Raw genomic sequence first — 24664 nt, forward strand, 5'->3', positions numbered from 1 at the left:
AAATGAGGACTCGCCATACAGCAGAGGGAACTATTTGATACGTGTTGTGTTACATTAACGCGCAGTGGCTATGAAAGGTGGGGACTCAAACGAATTATTGAAGATTAATATTTTGTGTACACTGAAGAAAGAGGGGGAGGGGGGGGTCACGACCTAGCGGATGGATACTTAATATTTGTGACAAGCTAATGTTCTCGAATGAATTCAGTGTTGCAGGGATTAACCTTGAACGACGTAAAACTAATCTTCATCTTTGTGTCCGAGGAGTTTGTGGATTTATGGGATGTTACAACACACACAGTGTTTTGTCGCTGCATGGAAACATGCGGATGCCGAAAAGCTTGAAATCCGAGACAAGTAGTCCTCGAGCGGATGAATCACGCGGATGTATACTGCGGTTGTGGGCCCCTCAGCTGATGTGAAAGTAACAGGGACAGAGAGAGAAAAGAGGAGCTGGTGCACTGTCTGTTACAACTACAACACTGGAACAAATAGGTAACAACAGCATACAAAAGGTAGAATTGTTCCGTGACATGTCAGCTAACGGTCTGTCGGACCTTCGAGGAGATTCAGTGTCGAAATACATCGGAGGATTTACGGCTCAGTGTTGCGAAAATATCTCGATTCCCGTTCCTGCTTTCCTGTTTTTTTGTGTGTGTGTCTAAAAGGTATCAGAGGCCATTTCTTTTCGCTAGCTAGCGCTAGCGTGCTAGCTGCTAGCTAGACAACTTGGCAATGCGAGCAGAATTTGACAATAATTGTTCTCACAAGACTAAATTCGTGAGTTTGAACCAGTTTGTAGTGTGTTAAAGAAAACCCACCACCGTCCCGTGGAGGTGGCAGAGCGGCACACAGCGAGTGTAGGGCTTGCTAATATTAATTACTTTGCATGCCAAGGTTAGCTGGCAGTAGCTGTTAGGCTCTTGTTTGATTTGACAACGCTAAACGTCAGCTACGTGACTGTCCCGCAGTAGCTAATTCGCTATTGATAATGGCAGGGATTTTTTCACCCGGATGGATACATAGCGTTATATTAACCGGTCACTGAACGTGTTCACCGAACAGGCGAGTGTTTATTTTTGTCCTCTTACTGTTGGCGAGTGACTGGTCATTGAAGAGACGTTCGCTCTTATTCAGCTAAGCTAGCGTTAGCTCGCTAATAATTAGCTTCGATACTTGTCATTCTGGGAGCTAAGAATAATACCCGACGTAACTTTGTCTCTTCATCCGAGCTTCTAATTGGAAATATGTGCTTTGTTGACACGCTACTTGTTAGAAGTTAACTTGTCTCCTGCGTGGTTTGCGTTATCCTAATTGCTAGCAAGCGCTAGAGTGAGGCAGACATTGGCCTTAGTTCAGCTTAGAAAACATTACTGACCCAAACAGCCAGCTAACCTCAGTTAGCTCTACTTGTGTACTCGCGTTGACAGTTCATAAGGGAGAGATATTTGATCTGCCTCGTTACTTGTCGACTTTACTACTGTATCATTTCTGATTCGACCGTCCAGTGAAGCAGTGATGGTTGGCTAGCTTACGAGCGAGTCATGCACATTTTTTTTCATTTAAACTTGATAGACTGCCAGACAGCAGTGTGTCATGGCAGAGCGAATACAAAGTTAGCGTACGATGGTTTATTGGTAGCTTGCTAGCTATGTAACATTACACGGCTGTCGATAGACGGACCGGCCGATGCTGCCATTGTCGGATGTGAAGCTTATCTCACGTAGTCAACATTTAAGGGCCTGGTCGTGACCAGTCTGTAAAAAAAAAATCGGCGTTTCATACAACAGACAATATAGCTGTTGGTTTTTGGTGCTGCGTTTAGTTCGGGAGCTAAATAGGCTGACACACCGGTACGCCAACTACGCATTTCCATGGAGCCGCTGCTACGCTAACAAACGTAACTTTAACGTGTCTGTGGTATGTTATTACCAACACTATAGCGTTTCCTTTCCTTATATTCGGTATGTAGTGTTAACATTGGTTGATTTTATTGTGTGTGTTTTTTAAGATGGGCTTGTGACTGAGCTGCTGTCAAAGTGTATGGGACTAGCTAGGATACGAGTGGCTAAACATGCTAACGTTAGACGGCGGTGGTAGACAACTACGTCAGTAACACAGGCCTCTGTAAATCATGAGTATTAAAACTGGACACTTATTAATGGTGTGGACGAAACTTTGTAGCGGCGATTGTTTCAAGCTGCCGAACATTTGAGGAGCTAAACTCCATCATGTACTGTGCCAGTGTGGTGCACCAGTTGTCATAATGGACGAATAAACAAAGACTAGGACGCACTGTCAGCGCAGGCCTTAAAAGGCCCTGTGAGCTTACCTAGTGTGGCGTATTTTTAAGATCAATGATATCATGATTTAAACCTCAACTAAATTGATTCATTTATAACCTTCCTATTCAAGATGGCAGAAAGCATTTCGATCTGGATTCAGTAGTCTCTGTGTATCAATTGATAAAATCAGGCTGCTCTGTGTGTATATTCATTCATATCAATCACTCCTGTTATCAGTACCCTCGTGTCAATGGCTCATGATAATTACATATAAAATATACTTCATGTGTTAAACATGTTTTCATTCAAATCGGAAATTATTACTGTAAGCTACACAACAACAGAGTCTTGGTATATGGTATCTAAATGTTATGGAATATTCTGACCATTTTAAGGATTATCAGCTGTTATTTCAATCACAGTCTGATGCTTTGAAAGATCATCCCTTGTTTTGGGGGGAGGTTTGTTTGACTTGCAGCCTTTTCTATGGCAGGTCTATTTACATCTGCCTGTGACCTAGTTCATTATTAACAATTATAATTTATTTATCTGAGGACTCAGATTTTTGAATTCATTTAGGTAAAGTGACACTTTGATGAAGATCATTGTGATTAATCACAGTCATGATCCTAATCATGGATGATTATCATGATCACAATTATTGTGAATGATGGTTACTGACAGTTGTTTGAAAAACTGTCTTGTAAACAATTATATTATAATCTGATATAGTTGGTTGGCAAAAGCTAGGTAAAGGTTTATATTTAATTTAGTTTCAGTTTTTCATTCTGTTTTACAGACTGGGGAAATTGTAAGGGTGCTTTGGACATAAATCTAGTTGGGTTCCTATTATCTTTCCACGGAAGGAAGCAGATTGCTGCCTCTTTGAAATCTTTTTCATCATATAAATCTATTTAACACACAGTTCATAGAACAATTTTACCATTTGTAGATTTATTTCTACCACAACACAAATGATAATGTCATCAATAGGATGGCTGTTGATTTCAGGTTTGTATCTTGAGTAGTGCAATCACAGGGACGTTGATGAAACATTTTGTGCCTGATCATCTCAAATTAGTTTTTTGTTTAACTTAAGATCGTTGGTGCATAGCTCTCAGCTCTCATCTACTGCACAGCTACCTGTTCAAAACGGAACCAGTTGGGTACAGATACACCATAATTTGTTTTCAAGTAATCTCAAGTGGTTTCTTTCTGTCTTTGATTGCAGTGAATGGTAGTATCTAGAAAGGGTATGTCCCTTCAGGAGAGAGGTGCCAATGTCCAACCGGCCTAATTCCAATCCAGGGGGGTCACTGCGCCGTTCAAAGAGGAACACTGCTGCGGCCCAGCCACAAGACCACACAGTTGCGGGAAGGTGAGTCTACTGATGGGAAAATGCAGTTTTCATCGTTGGGGTTTTCCTGAATAGAGCCTTTAAAGAGGGCTATTTAATAGAGGTGTTTGTAATTAAGTCGTGGGTGGCATGAACAGTGTCTGTATGTAGTAATCTGAAATTTAATCGTAACCCACAATTGTAGTTTTGGCCTCCGATGAAAGTGGAAGCTTGTGTAATTTGATCATGGTCAAACTCCTTTGTAACAGCCTTTAATGCTACTCCAAAGGTGTTGAAGATCAGTATCAGCAAGCACAGTTAATCAAATTTATTTGGGGATTGATCAATATCTTGTATGTGGCTTCTCAACAGAAACCTGCAATGTCAATTGTTCTTTAATTTCCAACCTTACAGGTTGCAGTCAGAGCAAGTAAAAAATAAAGCAAATTCCCCACCTGAAAGTAGAAGACTTAATTCTAAGGCTTCCAAAGCCACAGCCAGCACAGCCACTGGCCAGTCCAGAGGGCAGAACTCAAGAAGGTACCCCTCCTCTCTACTTGGTGCTTAATGTGTGTGCGTGTGTATTTAGGGTTTGTCCTTTATCCAATAACGAAAAGTTCTTACTTTACATGTTTGGGTTTTGTTCTAAATCTGAATGAGTACAATGGTTGTGGCATTGTAATTCATCCCTTTGCATGGTTTCAGAAATTTTCTAAGATGGCGTTTTGTTATCCCTCTTGCTCCCTGGCAGAAGCGGTCTTACTCTGTCCGTGGCTTCATTTGTGTTGCAAGACGACCCAGAGGCTGCAGGGACCTCTGAACAAGACAGACCAGGCCACCAGTCAAAGAGTGAAGGCACCCGAGGTCTAAAGAGAAGTGAAGCTCCTGACCAAATTATTACATTTGGACCGACCCCTGCCAAGAAATCCAAATCGCTCCCACCACCCAGAGACAATACCTCAGAGACCAAGAAAGGCCCAGCAAAGTCTAAGAAAAGATCAATCGCCTCAGAACCACCTGCATCGTCAGGTCGAGGTCAGAGCAAGAAGAGCGGGCCCACTGGGGCCTCACCAATCCCGAAACGGAAGAAAGTGGACTCTCTCCCCGGTCTAAGTAGCACCGCTGGGTCCCTCCCCAATCGTACGGAGGGCAGAACTGCAAAACCCACCAAGCTGGCGTCTAAATCAGCCGCCTCAGCCAAAGCTGGGTGTAGCAACGTGACAGACTCCTCCTCCTCTGCTTCCACTTCTTCCTCTTCATCAACCACAGGCACCAACAGCGCCACCACTCAGGGCGCCAGAGTCAAACAGGGAAAAGATCAGACCAAGGCACGTCGCTCTCGCTCGGCCTCAAGCCCCTCCCCACGCCGCAGTACCCGTGACAAGGAGCAGGCCAAATCTGCCAGCTCTTCTAAATTTGAGTGGGCAGCACGCTTCAACCCCAAAGTAAACCTGCCAAAACCCAAACTGTCCTTGCCCGGATCTTCCAAAACTGAGACATCCAAACCTGGGCCATCAGGATTACAAGCTAAACTAGCAAGTGAGTCACATTAAATGTATTCCCTCTGTTCATGGTAAAAAAAACACTAATTTGGTTTGCATCTTAGCATTATACAGTTTTATGTTGGAATTATCTCATGGTGTTTACAAATTTGGTTTAATCACCCCTCTTGTATTATTGACATGGTTATGGTGGGAAGAAGTTTATTTTTGAAGAGTATTTGCTGTAATGTTTTTTTTCTTATTTCATGAAAGGACAGAGGGGTTCAGACTGGGCAAAGATTTGCCTGTTGAGGATCAGCACATTATTCTCATGTGCTCAGTTTAAGGTTACATCTTTGGGATTAGATGTCACAGGACCTGTGATCTGAGCAGTGTCGCAGCATCAGTTGCTGCCCAGTTGAGAAACATTACAACACACACACAACACACACCACCAAGCAAAAGCTACATATAGATGCTTAACCTTTGACAGAAATTTGTACAAATACTCAATTTACACCCAGGGGTAAGATTTCACAAAGCCTTATGCCGATATCTGTGTAACTCATGATTTCCATGTATTGAGTATTAATACAGTTGGTGTGTTTTTACTAGTATATCTAGTTCACATGTGGTGAGTGTGGAATTCTCTGCTGGTGAACGGGCTCATATTTCAGACTGAAGTAAATGTAGCCTGATACTTGAGAGTAGCTAAATACATAAATACTGCTGGCTACCCAATTGTCAGTGTGAAACAAATGTACCAACAAATGTACCACTGGTACTAGTAGACATGTAGGGCTCTATTTTAAACTTTTGACTGACAGTGCATAAAGTGTTGTGTCAGACCCTTAATTCAAGAGTTTTTTTTTTTTTTTTTGTGGTATTTAGGTAGCGTGTTGGTATTATGTATTCAGATGTTTAAAGATTGTGCTGAAAGGTCGTCAAGTTAGTATTGCCTTCGGTTGTTATTGTCAGCATTAATGGGGGCAGTTATCTTTTTCTATAATTGGCAGTAGAGAAAAGTGATACTCATTTAGCCAGACAATACAGTTTTTTGAGTCTGATACTATGAATAATGTTACATTGTCTGATTTTTAATTTCAACATTTTCATGTGCAGAACTTACAGCTTTGTCACTGCTCTCTGGCTGACACACCATTCAATGCTTCTAAATATAGCATATTAACGTACTATTGGCAATTGTTGGCTACAATATTAAGTTATTGTAGTCAACACATTTTTGTGTATGTATGTATGTATGTATATATACATACATACATACATACATACATACATACATACATACATACATACATACATGCATACATACATACACCCCAAAAGCACCAATACCAAAAACATTTGGCTGCATACTACATTTTATTCAGTAAAACAATATTTTCTGCAGAATAACATTTCACAATACAAAGCAAACTTATCTACTGTATATTAATATTAAAAATTCCAAATAAGCCAACAGAAGACAAACAATGAGACCTATTTTGACCAAAGGACACTCTGGTACCTGACAACTGCCAATAAGAAATGCTGCAGCCAGTGCTGCAGAAGTATTGAGCTTTGTTCTATATTCCGTGTTGTAGAGTAGAAAATGTGCAGGAACCAAAAGGTCAGATCTATATTTCAGATGAATTTTGGTGTGCAAGGGGAAGTAGGGCTAAACCGTCAGGTCAGCGAGGGGTCAGGCTGTTCTTGGTAGGTGAAAGGATATAAACTGAGGTGGGCTCTTTGCCATGGGCCTTGGGCCCAACAGCAGTGACCCCTCCTAAGTTGGCTTTGGTGTGTTGGCCCACCAGCTGACTTTGGGTATGTTTGAGGGCAGGGAAGGGCTCAGAAGCTGTTTCTGTCAAGAGAAAAGTACTTCATCTCCCTTGGAATATCTTAAAATTGTTGGACTTTGTTAAATTTGAATGCACATATTCTGTTACTTTCAGCTGTAATGGTGAGTACTTACCCGATGGTAAAAATACAGCAACATTGTATATATTTCTGTATTTGTACCATAGATTTTTGTATAGCTTTCCATAACACAGTGCTGTTTTGATTGTTAAATTGGTAATGTTATTGCAGTTTCAACAATAGGGAAAGATTATGATTGCATTGGCTTTAGATAGCTTAATTTTATACGGAAACTGAGAAATATGCGTGAGGGCTCTCTATTTGACCATTTGTAATTCAATACTAGGTGAGACACAAAGGGCTGGACAAATGAACCACATAGAAATCTTTAATTCATTTGGTCTTAATCTTTTTAAATGTTTATTCATAGATCCAGCTTGAGGGTTGTTCTGTCATACGGCCTCGGTTTAGTAGCTATTAATACCTTTCTAGTCAGTCGAACAGGGCTCTAAACGGGCAACATTGGAGACTCTACTGTATTTAACAGTAACAATTGGAGTCCACCTGTTTTTAATAGCTTTATTGATCACAGACCTTTGAATAATAGTCATGATATTGAGTTATGTTACTAGAAGTATTTTAGTTTAAAATATTCAAATTAAACTTGACTTTGATCATCAACACTGTCAAAGATATCTATTGTGTGACATATCTGTTGAAGTTAGCATGCTAACTAGCTTGCCACAGCCGATCCCGTTTCGTAGTACCAGGTTGTACCTCAAGAGGCAACAGTGAGTCAATGTAATAGTTTGTTACAGTTTGCCCACAGTCACGAGAGGATGAAGAAGTAGTAACAGTGAGTAGTGACTGTAAACATGTGTTTCAGTTATCTACCCACTCACTCATTCCTCTCTCCGCCAGCTTAAATATTTATGAATCTGCTTTCACGCATGTTCCTCCACCTCTCATGACACAACCTCTTCTCCTGTCACCATTCCATCTATTCCGTCTCTCTGACTGGATAGACTGAGTGTGAAATCATCTTTTTCCTTCTTATAGAATCTTAAGAAAACAACCTACTTCTCACATAAACAGATTGTGTACTTGTATGGCAAAACATTCTCCTCCAATCTATGGAGGTTTGGCTCAGTCCCACGCTGAGGTTAGATATGCAATAAGTTCATATTCTTGTTTCTTATGATGTGATTTTAAAGTATGCTACCCCCTATTTGCTAGGAGTATGGATTTTACTGTTTGCCATTTCTTACACATTGTTTGTTTTATAAGAATGTTGGTATCTGATAATTCAACCTAAAAACAAGGTGAAAATTGTTGTGGATAAGTATTTACAACAGTGGTTACAATAAACAGTTTGTAGCATAATGGAAGGTAAATTAATTGAGGAATTATTGTCCAAGACAGAACTGGACCAGCTCTCACTATAAGCTTTATCATAAAGGAAGGTTTTAAGCCTACTCTTAAATGTAGAGAGGATGTCTGCCTCCCGAACTGAAACTGGGAGATGATTCCATGGGAGAGGAGCTTGATAGCTGAAAGCTCTGGTTCATACTCTACATTTAGAGACTATAGGGACAACAAGCAAGTCGGAATTCTGAGAGGCAGATCTCTAGGGGGGGGGGGTGATATGGTACTATGAGCTCTTTAAGTTATAATGGTGCCATAGTATTGAGGGCCTTTTAGGTGAGGAGGAGAATTTCAGATATAACCGGAAGCCTTTAAAGACCTACTGCTGTAACCTGATAATAAGGAATACAATAATCCAGTCTGCATGTAGGCATGGACTAGTTTTTCTGCATCTTTTTGAGACAAGACATTTTATGATTTTAGAGATGTTACGTTAGTGAAAGAAGACAGTCCTAGAAATTTGTTTTAAGTTAGAATCAAAGGACAAATCGTGGTCGAAGATGACTCCCAAATTCTGACTGTTTCATTGAAAGCAAGGGCAATGTCATCTAATGTAGTTAGATAATGTATCTCTAAGGTGTTTAGGGCCAAGTATTATAACCTCTGTTTTAGCTGAGTTTAATAAGAGAAAATTTAGGGTAATCGAGGTTATGTCCTTGAAACATGCTTGAAGTTTAGTTAATTGATTACACTGTTGGGCCAAGCACAGAACCCTGTGGAACACTGTGGTTAACTTTGGTGTGCACAGATGACTCATTAATTTGCACAAATGGGAATTGATCGGAAAAATAGGATTTAAACCAGTTTAGGGTGGATCCTGGAATGCCAATTAGCTGTTCTAGTCTCTGTAATATAATTTGATAATCAAAAGTGTCAAATGCTGCACTAAGATCTAACGGGACAAGGACAGACACAAACCCTCGCTCTGAAGCTATTAGATATGATTGCCAGATGACTGCTTTTTCCGACTGGTTCCGATTAGTAATGTTTTGACAATGCATTTCAGTCAAATACCTGTGTTGGTACTTTTTCATTGCAGGTTTGAGGAAATCCACTAAGAAGCGCAGCGAGTCTCCTCCAGCAGAGCTCCCCAGCTTTCGGCGGAGCACACGCCAGAAGACCACGGGCTCCTGTGCCAGCACCAGGTAAAAATCCCCGTGCTAACTAGACAGGCTGGACTGTTGTGTAAATACGGATGCCTTAAATCTTCATGCATCCTTTGATTCCTGACCACAAATGACCAAATCTACAAGGGCATCAACCAGGGGAATCACTGTTGGTGACAGAATGCAGTTTGGTGATTATTCCATTACTGATTGTAACTCTTACCTTAGTCGGCGGGGCTCAGGCCTAGGCAAGCGCGGAGCAGCCGACGCTCGCCGGCAGGAGAAAATGGCCGACTCTGACAACAACCAAGATGGGGCCAACTCCTCAGCCGCTCGCACTGATGAGGCATCACAAGGGGCTTCAGGTATCCATCATAACACCTTTTCAAGTATTTTTGCTATGAGATGTTTAACTATTGGATGATCAAGAATTTTTCATTAAATTTTTCAGGATTACACCTTCAAACCCCCAAAAAACCTTCAATGTGATTTTAAGCTTTTTCTTAGTAAAATCTACAGCAATTATTTTGTTCTCTTTATTAACTATTTAACAGAGAATTTTATTTATATATTGTTTCTAGCTTCAAGCTCAGTTGCTGGAGCAGTGGGCATGACGACCTCTGGAGAGAGTGAGTCTGATGATTCAGAAATGGGAAGACTTCAAGGTATGTTCGATGCCCCCTCAGATTTACAGTTCAGTCCTTGGCAAAATAAATACAAAATACACATTTACCCATACACCTGATTTTTTTAATGTATAGCATCAGGTAATCAAGCTTTTAAAAACCGTCTTCGAATTTACCCTACTTGTAATTGCTCTCTAAGCCTTGCTGTCTTCGTCCTTACAGCCCTACTGGAAGCCAGGGGACTCCCCCCACATCTTTTTGGGCCCTTGGGACCCCGCATGTCACAGCTGTTTCACAGGACCATAGGCAGTGGAGCCAGTGAGTGTAAACTCCTGTCACTTACATCAGTGTTCTTTATGTTTGGTAAACCCCAAATAGGTGTTGATAAATTCTTCCCTCTCTTTACAGGCTCCAAGGCTCAGCAGTTACTGCAGGGCCTGCAGGCCACAGGTGATGAGTCTCAGCAGCTCCAAGCCGCTATTGAGATGTGCCAGCTGCTGGTGATGGGTAATGAAGAGACACTTGGTGGATTCCCTGTTAAGAGTGTGGTGCCCGCCTTGGTAAGTTTTATTCATTTTGACTGTTGGCATTTTTCATCCTTTCCTGTGTGCTTTGAAGCCATGCCCCAGCTGGACTTTAATTTGCCAGTAAAGTAGCTTTCATGTTGCTTGTATTTGATTTACCACCAATCTGATTCCATGTTTCTACTTTCTTTTGCAGATTACACTGTTACAAATGGAGCATAACTTTGATATTGTGAGTATGATGAACTTCTGCTGCTGTACACGTTATCTTTTGGTTGATTCAGTGTTGTAAGGCCAATGGGATTGAGCCTAACTTTGATCTTTGTACACAGATGAATCATGCCTCTCGTGCACTCACATATATGATGGAGGCATTGCCTCGATCCTCTGCTGTGGTGGTCGATGCTATTCCTGTCTTCCTGGAGAAGGTAAGACCATGCACTCCCTCCCTGTCCCTACTCGCATGTTATTTCACAGTGGTGGCCTCTTGATATGTTAATGCCTTATTCCATCTTATTGTACCCAGCTTCAGGTGATCCAATTCATTGACGTAGCAGAGCAGGCACTGACTGCCTTGGAAATGTTGTCAAGGCGACACAGCAAAGCCATTTTGCAGGCTGTAAGTGCATTCTAACTATCACAACCTTTAGTCGCCCTCTCTCTTTTAGCCAAAATTGCAGACCACAATAATGCTCTTATTTCATCCCTCACAGGGTGGGCTCGCTGACTGCCTGCTTTACTTAGAGTTCTTTAGCATCAATGCTCAGAGGAATGCCCTGGCCATTGCAGCCAACTGCTGCCAGAGCATTACTCCAGACGAGTTCCACTTTGTAGCTGATTCTCTGCCACTGTTGACACAGAGACTCACACACCAGGTACATTTTCCCATGTAGTAGGACAATGAAATTCAAAATGCAATGCAAATGATACCTAGTGGCCTACATTTCATCAATTAGGAGAAAGACCTGGTTTAATTCAAGTTGATGTCAAAAACGTGTATACTAGTCACATTAGCTTGCTCAGTGCTCAGTTTTATATTACTCATACCTTTTCCCTCCGCGGTACTATTTATTGGCTGAGTTTGTAGAGCCCATTGACATATTTGCATAGCAGCAGGTTAAAGATGTAGAAATAGGCGTAGAATTTTTTTATTTTATTAATAATGTTTTTATTCTTATAACTATCTTTCAGGATAAGAAATCCGTCGAAAGCACTTGTCTCTGTTTCGCAAGACTGGTGGACAACTTTCAACATGAAGAGGTTTGACACTCAATTCTTTATTTTTTTAAGACTTAACACAATGTTTTGTGTTTTATCTTTGCCTTTTGATATCCAAACTTCCGGCTAATGTGAATGGATGTGTTCAAATCAACAGAACCTGCTGCAGGAGGTGGCGTCACGGGACCTGTTGACCAACATTCAGCAGCTTCTGGTTGTGACCCCTCCTGTGCTCAGCTCGGGGATGTTCATCATGGTTGTGCGCATGTTCTCTCTAATGTGCTCTAACTGCCCCTGCCTTGCAGTCCAGCTTATGAAGCAGAGTGAGTAACCCTCACACTTGTACACACTTACTTCTCCCCCTGTCCATCACTGTTATACTCCATGTAATCTATACAGCGTGTTGTTGTTCTGTGATAGTTGGTAGTAGATGTAGACTTTGAATCAGAAAGGTATTTATGTGAATATAAAATGTGTATATGAATCTTGTGTATTTGTGTGTATATATGCTTTGATTCTCCACAAATTATTGTCAACATGAGTAATTGCCATGGAGATCAAATTATTTTGTTCACATCAACTTGTTTGTCATTGTCCGCCTCTGAAATTCACTTTAACGGCACTCAAAACAGATAGTAGTAGTAGTAGTAGTAGAAGTGTAGGCATGTTCTGTGTTAAACATCCAACAGGCAACTAATAGCAGAACTATCCTTGTTTACTTTTCTGAACAGACATAGCAGAGACTCTACGTTTCCTCTTGTGTGGTGCGTCAAATGGCAGCTGCCAGGAACAGATTGAGCTGGTACCTCGGAGCCCACAGGAGCTCTACGAACTGACCTCACTCATATGGTAACATCTGTCTGCCTGCCTCCTGTTCGGTATCGTGTGGCGTAATTTCTGCACCATTTTTTCCCCAAACATTGTCCTTTGCCCAATTTACAGGAATTCTATCAAATGTGCTCTGCCACATTCACAATTGGTTGACCACAGCAATTACAAGTAGGCTCAATTCGAAGACTGTTTTTAAAAGCTTGATTACCTGATGCTAACTCATGTTACAGATGCTTCTCCCAGACCTAGAAAAACACAGATACAGTTGTTGGCCACAGTGGTCAATTGACATTAATTAATCCGTGGCAGGTGGTTATTTGATCAGTCAGTGACTTTTTTTAAATCACTTCTTAAAACCCATGTTTATAGATTTGCTTTCATGTGATGCTTTATCGTTTTCTTTTCACCTTTTATTTTACTTCACTTATTTTGATTGTCATTTTACCGCTTTTACGTGTTGAAGTTTTTATTAACTTTTTTTTGCTTTGTTATCAAAGCACCTAGTAAACTCTGTTTTTAAAAACTACTAATTAAATGAAAAACCTGGAAAAGTCATGGAATTTTAAAATGTGTTTTTCCAGGCCTCGAAAAGTCATGCAAAAAAATAAAATCCCAAAAGTTTTGGAAAACTCATGGAAATTTGTTATATTCATATTTTCATGTCGTTCATTTACGCTGAGTTTTATATCATTCATATGCTTTTAAAGAAATGCGCTCAAAATATAAGCAGGCATACTTGGGTTTGTCATTTAAGGTATCCTGTATGCCTTGGAATTCTCATTGTTAGTTTGTCCCTTTTTCGCGTATGCACCGAGATTTACAAAATGTTGGGTCTTGGAAATTTGGTTTTAAAGTTATTGAAAAGTCATGGAAATCCATTGGTCAAAATGTGTATGAACCCTGTAGTATCTTTAGCAGTGTCATGCAAAGGTTGGTTCTCAAATTTTTATAAATTGATTAATCAACAAACTAGCTACACCGTCTTAGTAATTCCACAAAAAGTCGATAAAGAAAACAGCACATCATTTAATTTCAGAAAAGGTATTTAAAGAAAAAGTATTTCACCTAATTCAAGTTAATCAGAATTTCGCCACTTTCTGAAACCTCTTCTTTTTTACAGTGAGCTGATGCCCTGCCTGCCGAGAGAAGGCATCTTTGCCGTTGACTTAATGCTGAAGAAGGGTAGTGCCCAGACTACCGAAGGCGCGATCTGGCAGTGGAGGGATGACCGAGGACTGTGGCACCCTTACAACCGCATTGATAGCCGAATCATTGAGGTATAAATGCTTCACATGCAAACTCTCCAAAAAAAATTGCGATGATATCACATTACAGAAAAGATTTGTTCAAATATGTTGTGCCTTCTGCATGACTGATTTAGGGCCTTATTAGTAGATTTAATCATTAAAATACTGCATTAAATTACACTGTCACAGTTTTACACACACTTTTGTGGAGTTGATCTATATGTTACTGATGTCGGGTGTATTCGGTTATTATCTGCTCCTATAGACAGCGCACCAGAACGGGGAGGATGAGATTAGTTTGTCAACTCTTGGCCGTGTGTACACAATTGACTTCAACTCTATGCAGCAGATAAATGAAGACACAGGAACAGCACGTGGAATACAGAGGAAACCAAATCCTCTCGCCAACCCCAACACAGGTAATTCAGGTCACTGTAAATGACCGATATTTGTTATAAGGTGGCTTCTGCAGTTTATCACATTTCTAGAGGAAATAATCTTGGTAATTTTGAATGGGTATTTAGGTAGCTTTTGCATGCATACAATGAGTGCAAGTGAATGGAGTTTGAGCAGGCAGCATCAAGCTCTAGTCTTGCTTTTGCTGTGTCTTATCCAGTTGTGTTGTGTGAATTCTGCACCTGATATGTGAAAGAAAAGCAAACTGACTTGTTCACCATTCTATCTTCAGGGGGCCACCAGGAGGTTCGTCGAGAAGACGCACGAGCCCAGTTGATGAAGGAGGACCCTGAACTGGCAAAGTGCTTTATCAAAACTCTGTTTGGGGTCTTGTATGAGGTGTACAGCTCGTCGGCTGGCCCTGCTGTCAGACACAAGTGCCTTAGAGCCATCCTCAGGATCATCTTCTTTGCTGATGCAGAGCTGTTGAAGGATGTGCTGAGGAACCATGCTGTGTCCAGGTAACAGTGCCGTACTGTGAGCTACTTTTAAAGTCCTACTCCTTGAGTGAAAGTAAATTGACCTGTATGTTTTCTGTTTTATTTTCTACAGTCACATTGCCTCCATGCTGTCCAGCCAGGATCTGAAGATTGTAGTGGGTTCTCTGCAGATGGCTGAGATCCTCATGCAGAAGCTACCTGATGTCTTCAGTGTCTTTTTCAGAAGGGAAGGTAAATAAACAAATCCCCCTTCTTTTTTTCTTTTTTTTACTGAAGAACCCCATAACCAAAAGCCAATCATTTCATCACCATCTGAAGCTCAACAGTACATGAGCCAAATTATTAAATGCAGTTTAGAAACATTCTGACTTGATAAATAAAATGCATTGCTGCCAGTGTTTCCCTTTCGTTACCTTACTAGTGCCTTCTTCATCGTCTGCATTTCACATTGACCCACCATTGACCCACCTTCCTCAAACAAAGCTTGACTCTTGCACATCTAGCAAGAGATCTCTGCTATTTCTTTAAGGATTTAGGTTGTTTCTAAATCCTCTTTCTCCTTTCTCTTCCAGGTGTAATGCACCAGGTTAAGAACCTGGCAGAGTCTGAGACCTTTTTAGTAACAAGTCCCCCTAAGGCTTGCCCAAGTGGTACCGCCAGTCTGTGTACCACCACCATCAGCACGGCATCTACCACATCTGCTAATAATGCAACTCCAGACCTAGGCTCGCCCAGCTTCCAGCACAGCATGGACGACTCACTGGACCTCAGCCCACAGGGGTGAGTCTGTGGCCATGTGTGGCTTTGGTTTGGCTATTTACAGAAGGGTTTTAAATATTCTTTACTAGCACAGGCCCAAAGACTGTCACATTGGAAGCTAAGCCCATGAAAACAAATTGCATTTGTGTTCAATGCTGAACGACCTAAAGAGAGTTTTGGCTAATTTTGTATACAAATTGCATTGGAAACTTCATATCTAAGCTTTTCAGACAGTATTGGATTGTTTATTCAGTGATGGATATGTGCTACTTTTCCTCAATGTATTTTAAAATGTGTATATTATCCAGTTGTTTAAATGAATTTGCACACAGATATTTTCATTGTTCTCCGTTTGCATAATATTAATAATTTTCTCCTCCACAAAGGCGGTTAAGTGATGTCCTAAAGAGGAAACGACTCCCTAAAAGAGGGCCGAGGAGACCCAAATACTCTCCTCCAAGAGATGATGACAAAGTAGACAATCAGGGTAAGTTAAAGTGTCACAGTTTGTGCGATGTTTATCACTACGGAGAAAAACTAATCTAATACTTTGTTTAAAGAATCTGTAAATATGATGATGTGAAACTCTTCGCAGAAATTGTCTGGTTTTAATGGGTCCCAGACACCGAGACACAATATCTCCACATTCCCAGAATTTACACATGTATATGAATGTTAGTGTTGGTTGACGAATCGGCACAGAATATTTAGAAAGTATTTAGTCCAGCCGCAACTTTTCAGAAGAGTTAAACAATCTCAGGTGGTCCATCTTAGTCTTGACTAGGATAACAAATGATTACATTCTTTTGGTAGGGAGGAAAATTAAAAAAAGAAAGCTTATCTTTTGCTCTTACTGTTTAAGGAAACTTGTATACATAGTCTCAGTGTCAAAAGTCTCACATTAAATATGAGACTTCTCCTCACAAGGCCAATATTAGGACACAATTTATTCGAATTCCATCTCAAAGCATGAACAACTGAAAATCAATGCTGACTAAACAATTTTTTTTAATCAATGTTTTATATATTTTATAATACTGAGCTATTGTGCAGAATCATCATCTCAATTGTATAAGTAACCTTACAGTGAAGACATCATTTAATACAAGGTTGACAGTAGAATCTGTTCAGTTTCATGAGGCAAGTTCAGGATTTAATTGTTCAGTATCGGCGGGTGTGTTAGTGATTCTTTGAAGCACATTTGAGTGGTCGTGACCTGAACTGACATTTTGTGATCTTGGTTATATTCTCAACCCGTAGATAACCCTCCCACTCTGCCTGGGTTCTTTACAGCTAAGAGCCCAACCAGTACTCAGTCACCCAAATCATCCTTCTTGGCTAGTCTGAATCCCAAGACCTGGGGCAAACTTGGCACCCAGACCAATAATGCCAACTCTGAGCCCTCACGCACAGCGGGGGTGAGTGGCTTGGCAAGGGCCCCTCCAAAGGACTCAATATCAAATAACAGGTACTATGATAACGAGTATGGGAGAAAGTTTAGCTTTTCCCCCCACTTATATTATAATATTCTCAAAGTCACACTTTAGCTTGTAATTTAATGTGAAATGTGTTTTATTTTCAATTCTTTTGCAGAGACAAAATAAAGGCCTGGATCAAAGAACAGGCGATTAAGTTTGTTGAGCGCTACTTCAACTCTGAAAATGTGGATGGCAGCAACCCAGCACTGAATGTACTCCAGAGACTTTGCACAGCCACTGAGCAGCTCAACCTGCAGGTAAAACATACACTCACTATTTGTAGTGAACTGTTAAGAACTAATAAACCAACAAATTCAAGGTTATATATGGAAGAAAAAAAAATTTAAATTGATAAAACTGGGTACCTCCCAAACATTTTAAACCAGTTGGAAATTGAGAGAAATAGAGATGCTTAAAGTGTATTGATTTTAAATAAAATTCACTGTTTAAATACTAACATACCAGCACTGAGACATTTTTCTCCCTCGTTTTTTCCCATTTCCCAGGTGGACGGTGGTATGGAGTGCCTGTCGGAGATCTCCAGTATTGTATCGGAATCTGATGTGTCATCATTTGAGATCCAGCACAGTGGGCTGGTGAAGCAGCTCTTGGTCTACCTTACCTCCAACACAGACAGGGACTTGCTGACTCGTGACGTGCGGCTCAAGAGGTTCCTCCATGTGTTCGCTGGCTGTCCGGTGAGAAACTTAAATATTTAGACTGCCAGGCTTCTAAAATTCTGTATATGGTACAAGGTGACCTGTCTCTTCTAATACTCAGTGTTCTTCGAGGGTGGAAACTCAGACAACACTGGAAACTATCAACACAGTTTGTGACTCTTTGTTTGCTGTCTCCTGTTGTACCTGTTGAATTTAACCTTGATTCTTCATCTTGTGGTTTGTAGGTTCCAGGAATGGACCCTGTCGGTCGTCTAGACCCAACAGGGAACGGGGCTTACCTGGGCCTGGTGCACAAGATGAACAGCTGTCTGAGCCAAATGGAGCAGTTCCCTGTTAAAGTGCATGACTTCCCCAGTGGCAACGGCAATGGCAGCAGGTCTGTGGCTTTACATGACGGTATATCTAAACAGTTAATCTTACACTGTTTGGTTAACATTGTTTCATTCTGATTAATTTCTCTCTCCAGGGGATCTCAGGCACTGAAGTTCTTCAATACACATCAGCTGAAGTGTCAGCTGCAGAGACACCCAGACTGCACTAATGTTAAACAGTGGAAAGGAGGCCCAGTGAAGATAGACCCACTGGCTCTGGTGCAAGCCATCGAGAGATATTTAGTTGTCAGAGGTGAGGGTTGCTCACAGCTTTTAATGTTGATGCTGATTCTTTGCCAGTGTCCCCCCTGACAACACTGGACACAATTTAAATTTCTAGAGTCACCTGTGTATTCCAAATTGTCCATATGCCCACAGATTGTTCTTTTAGGCTTTTGTGAATTAACTTTGCGATTATTTAAAATCTCATCTGCACAGGGTATGGCCGAATCAGAGAAGAAGACGAAGACAGTGATGATGATGGTTCAGATGATGAAATCGATGAATCACTGGTATGTGAGGCATTTCATGCCAAATATGTATGTTATCTTTTTATTCGTAAACAGATACTGTGTGAATACGTATGTTAAAGTTAATCCAAATCTCACTTTAATACTGTTTATACAAATATGTAATCTCTTGTGTATCCAGGCAGCACAGTTCCTGAATTCTGGCAGTGTGCGTCACAGACTACAGTTCTACATCGGTGACCACCTGTTACCATATAACATGACTGTATACCAAGCTGTACGGCAGTACAGTCTTCAGGCAGAAGAAGAAAGGGAGTCGACGGATGATGAAGCCAACCCCCTTGGGCGAGCTGGCATCTGGACCAAAACGCACACAATATGGTAAAAATGCAGACAAGGTCTTAACAACTGTCATTGTCACTTTAGAAACGGAAGGGCAACATGTTTTGGGATTTGGTAATTAACCAGTAGTGTCCATGCAAATGTATTTGTCAAATTGTATCCCACAGGGTGTGATATGCACCCTGTGGTGTTCTTGTATTCTCAGAATGGCAACATTTTACATACCACAATGCAGTTACTCCTTAAAATGTGTATATACCCAAAGTCCAGTCATTAAGGTAAATTATTTTCAAATTATCTGTGTCCAAAAGGCATGTAAACCTCATGTCCAATCCAAGAATCCAAAATATTTTCTTTAAAAATCTTTTTTATAACATTCTAAAACATAAATACAGTGAGTCAACCCTGAACTGTACCTGATAGGAGAAGCATCCAGAAACAAAATGTTGTGTCTCGTTTCCAGGTATAAGCCTGTGAGAGAGGATGAGGATGGCAGCAAAGATGCTGTGGGTGGAAAGAGGGGTCGAGCCCAGACTGCTCCCACCAAAACCTCACCTCGCAACGCCAAGAAGCAGGATGAGCTGTGGCATGGTGAGAATCTGAAGTGAAGCGTTTCTTAAACTAATACAAGTACTGCCATCTATCAGAGAAACATTCTGCATCTGCTTCTTTTTAAATTGACTTTGTTGTATATTAATAGTTCAACTCAGCATAGTCGTTTTGTAGTTGGGAGTTCCTAGTCCAACTAAAAAAGAAGTTGAGTGACCAGATAAAAACATTTTAATCATCCAGCTTTTCAATAGTCTGAACACTGTTCCTAATTACAACCATTGATTCCCATTTCTTCCAGATGGTGTGTGTCCCAGCGTCATCAATCCCTTAGAGACATACCTCACTCCGGAGCCACCAGAGACCATAACCTTTGATGACCCCTCTTTAGAGGTCAACCTGCTGCTGAGGGTCCTGCACTCCATCAGTAGACACTGGTTCTACTTGTTTGATGTAAGTCTCCAAAGATTCTTTTTAATATTGTTTCAATGATTAAAGGAATAACACTGCAGTCAGCATCAGTTATAGCTTCACAACATAAAATATAGAGAATATCATCAATATTTTCATTTGTTTTGCAGAATGCTGTGTGTAAGGAAATCATCCTGACCACTGAGTTCATTAACAGTAAGCTGACAGCCAAAGCCAACCGTCAGCTACAAGACCCACTGGTCATCATGACAGGGAATATCCCTACATGGCTCATCGAGCTTGGAAAGACCTGGTAAATTTCATCCTGATGACTGAAAGATCAATAAGAAAACAAGCTGCTACTATGTGTTTGATAGAAGTTGGTATTTACACACTTTTCTCTCACTCTCTTCCTCTACAGTCCTTTCTTCTTCCCCTTTGACACCCGGCAGATGTTGTTCTATGTTACTGCCTTTGACCGCGATAGAGCAATGCAGCGCCTACTGGATACAAACCCTGAGATCAACCAATCAGATTCTCAGGACAGCAGAGTTGCACCACGTCTGGACAGGAAAAAGGTGCTGTGTTTCCAAACTTAAGTGTTTCATTTGAATCCACCTGTTAGACTCAGTCTTCAGTGTTTCATGAGTTTCCATTCTGTATGAATGGAATTTAAAATTAGTTTTTTAATCATTTTGTAATTCACGTTGTGAAATGTTGGCACCTATTTGTACATTTGTATTTAGGGATGTCTGAAACTTAACATCTTTCCTTTCTCGACTCATGTTTTCAGAGGACGATAAACCGTGACGAGCTGCTCAAACAGGCTGAGTCTGTAATGCAGGACCTCGGCAGCTCCAGGGCAATGCTGGAGATTCAGTATGAGAACGAGGTACTATTACCTTCTGATATCTGACTAATACTAAGACGAGATTACGTTTTTTTTATTTAATTGTTTTATTTGATCTTCTTTCAGGTTGGCACAGGTCTTGGCCCAACTCTGGAGTTCTACGCTCTGGTGTCTCAAGAGCTGCAGCGGGCTGACCTCGGCCTGTGGAGGGGCGAAGAGGTCACTCTGGCCAATCCTAAAGGTACCAGGATACATTTTTTTGTCCAATGTTTTTTTTGTTATTGTTTCATTTTCAGACATTGGTTATTTTACCTGACAATGCATGATCTTTATACATTTGCAGTTAATGTAAATATTAATCAGATGTTGTACTGTGTGTTGTAGTTTACCTGACTAAGTATGTCCGTACCTTTTGTCTCTGCCCAACAGGAAGCCAAGAGGGAACTAAGTATATGTTCAGCTCCAGAGGACTGTTTGCGGTTCCCTTTGGCAGGACAACAAAACCAGCACACATAGCCAAAATCAAAATGAAGTTCCGTTTCTTAGGAAAGCTAATGGCCAAAGCCATTATGGACTTCAGACTGGTAAATACTTCTATCTTGGTTAATATACTTGTATTTCCAAGGATAAGCATTAAGGAATGATTTTCTGCCCTTAAAAACGTATTCTCATGTATAAATGCTGAAGTGAGTACAGGCATACGGTGCCTGCTTAATGATGGTTGAACAAATTTTTTATATTTCAAGCGCTGGTCACTGATCAAATGGGTGATGGGGCTTGAGTCGATGTCTGATACATATTTGGGCATTTAAACATTACTGACTGTTTGATATACATGTGTTGTAAAATGTGTTATAACTGACTTGATTAACCACTTTCCTCCTGCTCCTCTCTCCAGCTGGACCTGCCCCTGGGTCTGCCGTTTTACAAGTGGATGCTGCGAAATGAGTTGTCGGTAAGCTCCCATGATCTGGTGAACATTGACCCCAGTGTGGCCAAGTCCATTCAGCACCTGGAAGATATCATCCGCCAGAAGAAGAGGCTGGAGCAGGACCGATCACAGGTAGATAACACCGTCCTCAAATTTTTAAGTCTAGGGCTTTTATTAAGTTTAGGGTGTACCAATTCAGAGGCCGTATCCCTTGAAGGACTACTCAGTCTAAGAAGGCGTGGCCTCCATAGACCAAGTCACCTTTGATAGGTTGTTGATGATTGGTCCTTCATTGCTCGAGAAAGGAGCCTTAAAATGGTCTGCAGCCAAATGTTGCCCCTGGTCTTCAAATGCAGTGTCTGAAGGATGAGGCCCCTGAATTAGGGCATAGCTCATAAGTTGGTTTAAATCCTGGTTGACATTGATTCTGTATTTTTTACTCTTCTAAAGAACCAAAGTGAAGACCTCTGTTCTAAAACAGTTGTATCAGACTATTTTCATCGGGGTTCAATAAAAGGGGCTGCCTCCTGTTTCGCCAGAGGTTCTGTTAACATGTGTTTGTGTGTTTGTGTCAGACGAGGGAGACCTTGCAGCAGGGGCTAGAAAGCCTGAACATGAACGGCTGCTCAGTAGAGGACCTGGGTTTGGACCTCACCCTCCCAGGATACCCAAACATTGAGCTGAAAAAGGGCGGCAAAGACGTCCCAGTCACAATCTACAACCTGGAGGAATACCTCAGGGTATGAGAAACCTGCACAAACTCTGTCTAAAAAAAAATGTGCCACTGTTATTATTGTTCTTACTTACGATATTTTATTTTTTAAAATGTCTCTGTCTAGTTGGTGGTGTACTGGACTCTAAATGAAGGAGTGTCCAGACAATTTGAGTCGTTTAGGGAAGGGTTTGAGTCAGTCTTCCCTTTACATCACCTGCAGTATTTCTATCCAGAGGAGGTAAAACGTTTTCCTTTTTTTTGTTCTTTTTTCTTGCCGGTCAAATAAAAGCTTGCATTCTTATTCTCTTTTCAATTTCTAATTTGTTCTCTCTTGCCGTAGCTTGACCAGTTGCTGTGTGGCAGTAAATCAGAGACGTGGGACGTCAAGACACTGATGGAGTGCTGTCGACCAGACCATGGCTACACACATGACAGGTGAGGCTGTCACCCAATGACATGGAACTGCAAACAGGGCACTGCAGCCTGTGAATACTGACTAAGTTACAGAACCAGCTTCCTTTCACTTTATTCCAAGAGAGTTTAACGATGAAACTCAATCAGTGAATCTTGATTATACAGAAATTAAAGTTCTACTTCGCAACAAAGGATTTTGGAATCCGTTGGATTCCTCTGACATCAATCTAGATAACAACATGATTTTAACTGGAGGTTTTGTTGCTCAGACCTAGTCACATATCATGATACGTCCCTGACTAGTCAGTGGGTGGTGATGATTAGCTGTGAATTCACAAAGGACCAGAGTTGGTAATTACATTGCTGTTCTGACTCATAAAGCAAATAGAGGAATGACTCCTTACATTTATTCAATGCTCTTTAATGCTTTGTTCAGGTTATTAACTACATATAATACACACAGTTGCAGTTTGTTAAATTGTGTCAAAAGGAAAAATAACAGCAAGTCAGCGGTTTAGTAGGCCCGTCATATCCTTTGTTTTTCCTAGCATTTGTTACGTTGCCATTTGGCTACTGACACAGGGATGCCATTTTTGATGTTCCTGTAGCTGCTTCTACAAGTTTGTCCTCAGCGAAACCTGTACCTGACAAATAATTTAGTGAAGAACACCATAGAATTTGGCTTTAGGCTTCTTTCATACTTCATACACGACAGATTATAGGTAAAGGTAACCTCTCCAAGCCCATATCTGATGTATCGTTGATCTCTGTCTTCTGCAGCCGTGCAGTTCGGTTTCTGTTTGACGTGCTGAGCAGCTTCGATGCCGAGCAGCAGAGACTCTTCCTGCAGTTCGTTACAGGAAGCCCCAGACTGCCTGTCGGAGGTGAGTCTCCTCACACGCGCTGGTTTTAAGGATGATGTTTAAATTGTGGATGCATGTCGTGGAGTAAGCATGCTGCTCACTCACTTTGGTATCGCTCTGGTCTCTTAGGTTTCCGGAGCCTGAATCCCCCTCTGACGATCGTGAGGAAGACCTTCGAGTCGACAGAGAACCCAGACGACTTCCTCCCCTCAGTCATGACCTGCGTCAACTACCTGAAGCTGCCTGACTACTCCAGCATAGAGATCATGCGAGAGAAACTGTTGATTGCGGCACGCGAGGGCCAGCAGTCTTTCCACCTTTCCTGATCTCTCCACATGTCACATTCAAATGCCTTCTACAGCGACTGATGAAATCATTACTTCCTTCTTAGTTTTTTTTGTAATCACATACATCGAGGCTACGTGTACAGCCTTCTTGTTAGAGAAAGCAGCTTGCAGAAAACTTAAGACTTTAAATATATATTTGCTGCCCCTGTCTCTCAAAAAAATATAAAAAATACAAAAATGGAAATGTGTTCCATGACTCACAGAACTTAAAATATTAAAAAAGAGAGCGAAACTTATATCAGTAGTTGAGTAATGTTAAAAAAGATGAAAACATCTGGGTGACATTTTAAATTGCATTGCTATGTGATATTTAAAAAAAAAAAAAAAAAAGGGATGTCTCCTCTTCAGAATGGTGGACAAAGTCACTGGGTGTCGGGGGCGAAGGGGAGGGAGGGAGGGCTGTGGGTGGGTGGGGTCCATCGAGCAAGCTAGGTTTACTTTAGCTCCAAAGATCATTTGTACAGACAAATTTGCAGACTTTGCTCATTCTACACATTTGATAGAATAGCTCTTTGTTCTCATGTCTCCCCCCCCCCCCCCCCAGTTCGTCCGTTGGCATTTTGTTCTGTATTATATTTGCCCCAGTTTGTGTGTTGCGTTTACGGTTCGGCTTCTCTTCCCCCCCCCCCCCCCCCCCCCCTTCCGTGTG

The 24664-nt window shown here is 41.2% G+C and overlaps 1 protein-coding gene across 9 annotated transcripts; it reads left to right on the top strand.

Annotated features, from left to right (window-relative positions):
- The first annotated feature begins 340 nt into the window (after positions 1-340).
- On the top strand, positions 341-24072 carry trip12 (thyroid hormone receptor interactor 12). 9 transcript variants are annotated; one of them, XM_053422345.1, is made up of 42 exons: positions 341-495; positions 3517-3663; positions 4036-4161; positions 4373-5160; positions 9427-9532; positions 9722-9858; positions 10075-10158; positions 10342-10437; positions 10528-10679; positions 10840-10875; positions 10976-11071; positions 11170-11262; positions 11357-11518; positions 11835-11903; positions 12019-12184; positions 12593-12710; positions 13813-13969; positions 14205-14358; positions 14628-14856; positions 14948-15066; positions 15408-15615; positions 15981-16081; positions 16855-17062; positions 17188-17329; positions 17579-17770; positions 17977-18128; positions 18219-18376; positions 18562-18635; positions 18775-18974; positions 19399-19526; positions 19786-19937; positions 20066-20208; positions 20317-20473; positions 20689-20787; positions 20872-20986; positions 21175-21329; positions 21644-21808; positions 22252-22416; positions 22516-22629; positions 22732-22826; positions 23586-23689; positions 23798-24072. In XM_053422345.1, the coding sequence occupies exons 2-42, from the start codon at positions 3566-3568 to the stop codon at positions 23992-23994; spliced, it is 6210 nt and encodes a 2069-aa protein (XP_053278320.1). In that variant the 5' UTR covers positions 341-495; positions 3517-3565; the 3' UTR covers positions 23995-24072. The 9 variants fall into 9 exon arrangements, with proteins under 9 accessions (XP_053278320.1, XP_053278323.1, XP_053278324.1 ...); XM_053422348.1 differs by having other exon boundaries at positions 16888-17062; XM_053422349.1 differs by having other exon boundaries at positions 14286-14358.
- Positions 24073-24664: the final 592 nt, after the last annotated feature.

The sequence above is a fragment of the Pleuronectes platessa genome, chromosome 5, assembly GCF_947347685.1.
Source record: "Pleuronectes platessa chromosome 5, fPlePla1.1, whole genome shotgun sequence".
NCBI classification, from domain to species: domain Eukaryota; kingdom Metazoa; phylum Chordata; class Actinopteri; order Pleuronectiformes; family Pleuronectidae; genus Pleuronectes; species Pleuronectes platessa.

Bases quoted from the DNA above. Each gene is read 5' to 3' on its own strand.
- trip12 (XM_053422345.1), top strand. From the start codon at position 3,566: ATGTCCAACCGGCCTAATTCCAATCCAGGGGGGTCACTGCGCCGTTCA. The intron at 17,330-17,578 runs GTAAAACATACA...CCCATTTCCCAG, and splicing joins CTGAGCAGCTCAACCTGCAG to GTGGACGGTGGTATGGAGTG. The intron at 18,975-19,398 runs GTAAAAATGCAG...TCTCGTTTCCAG, and splicing joins ACCAAAACGCACACAATATG to GTATAAGCCTGTGAGAGAGG.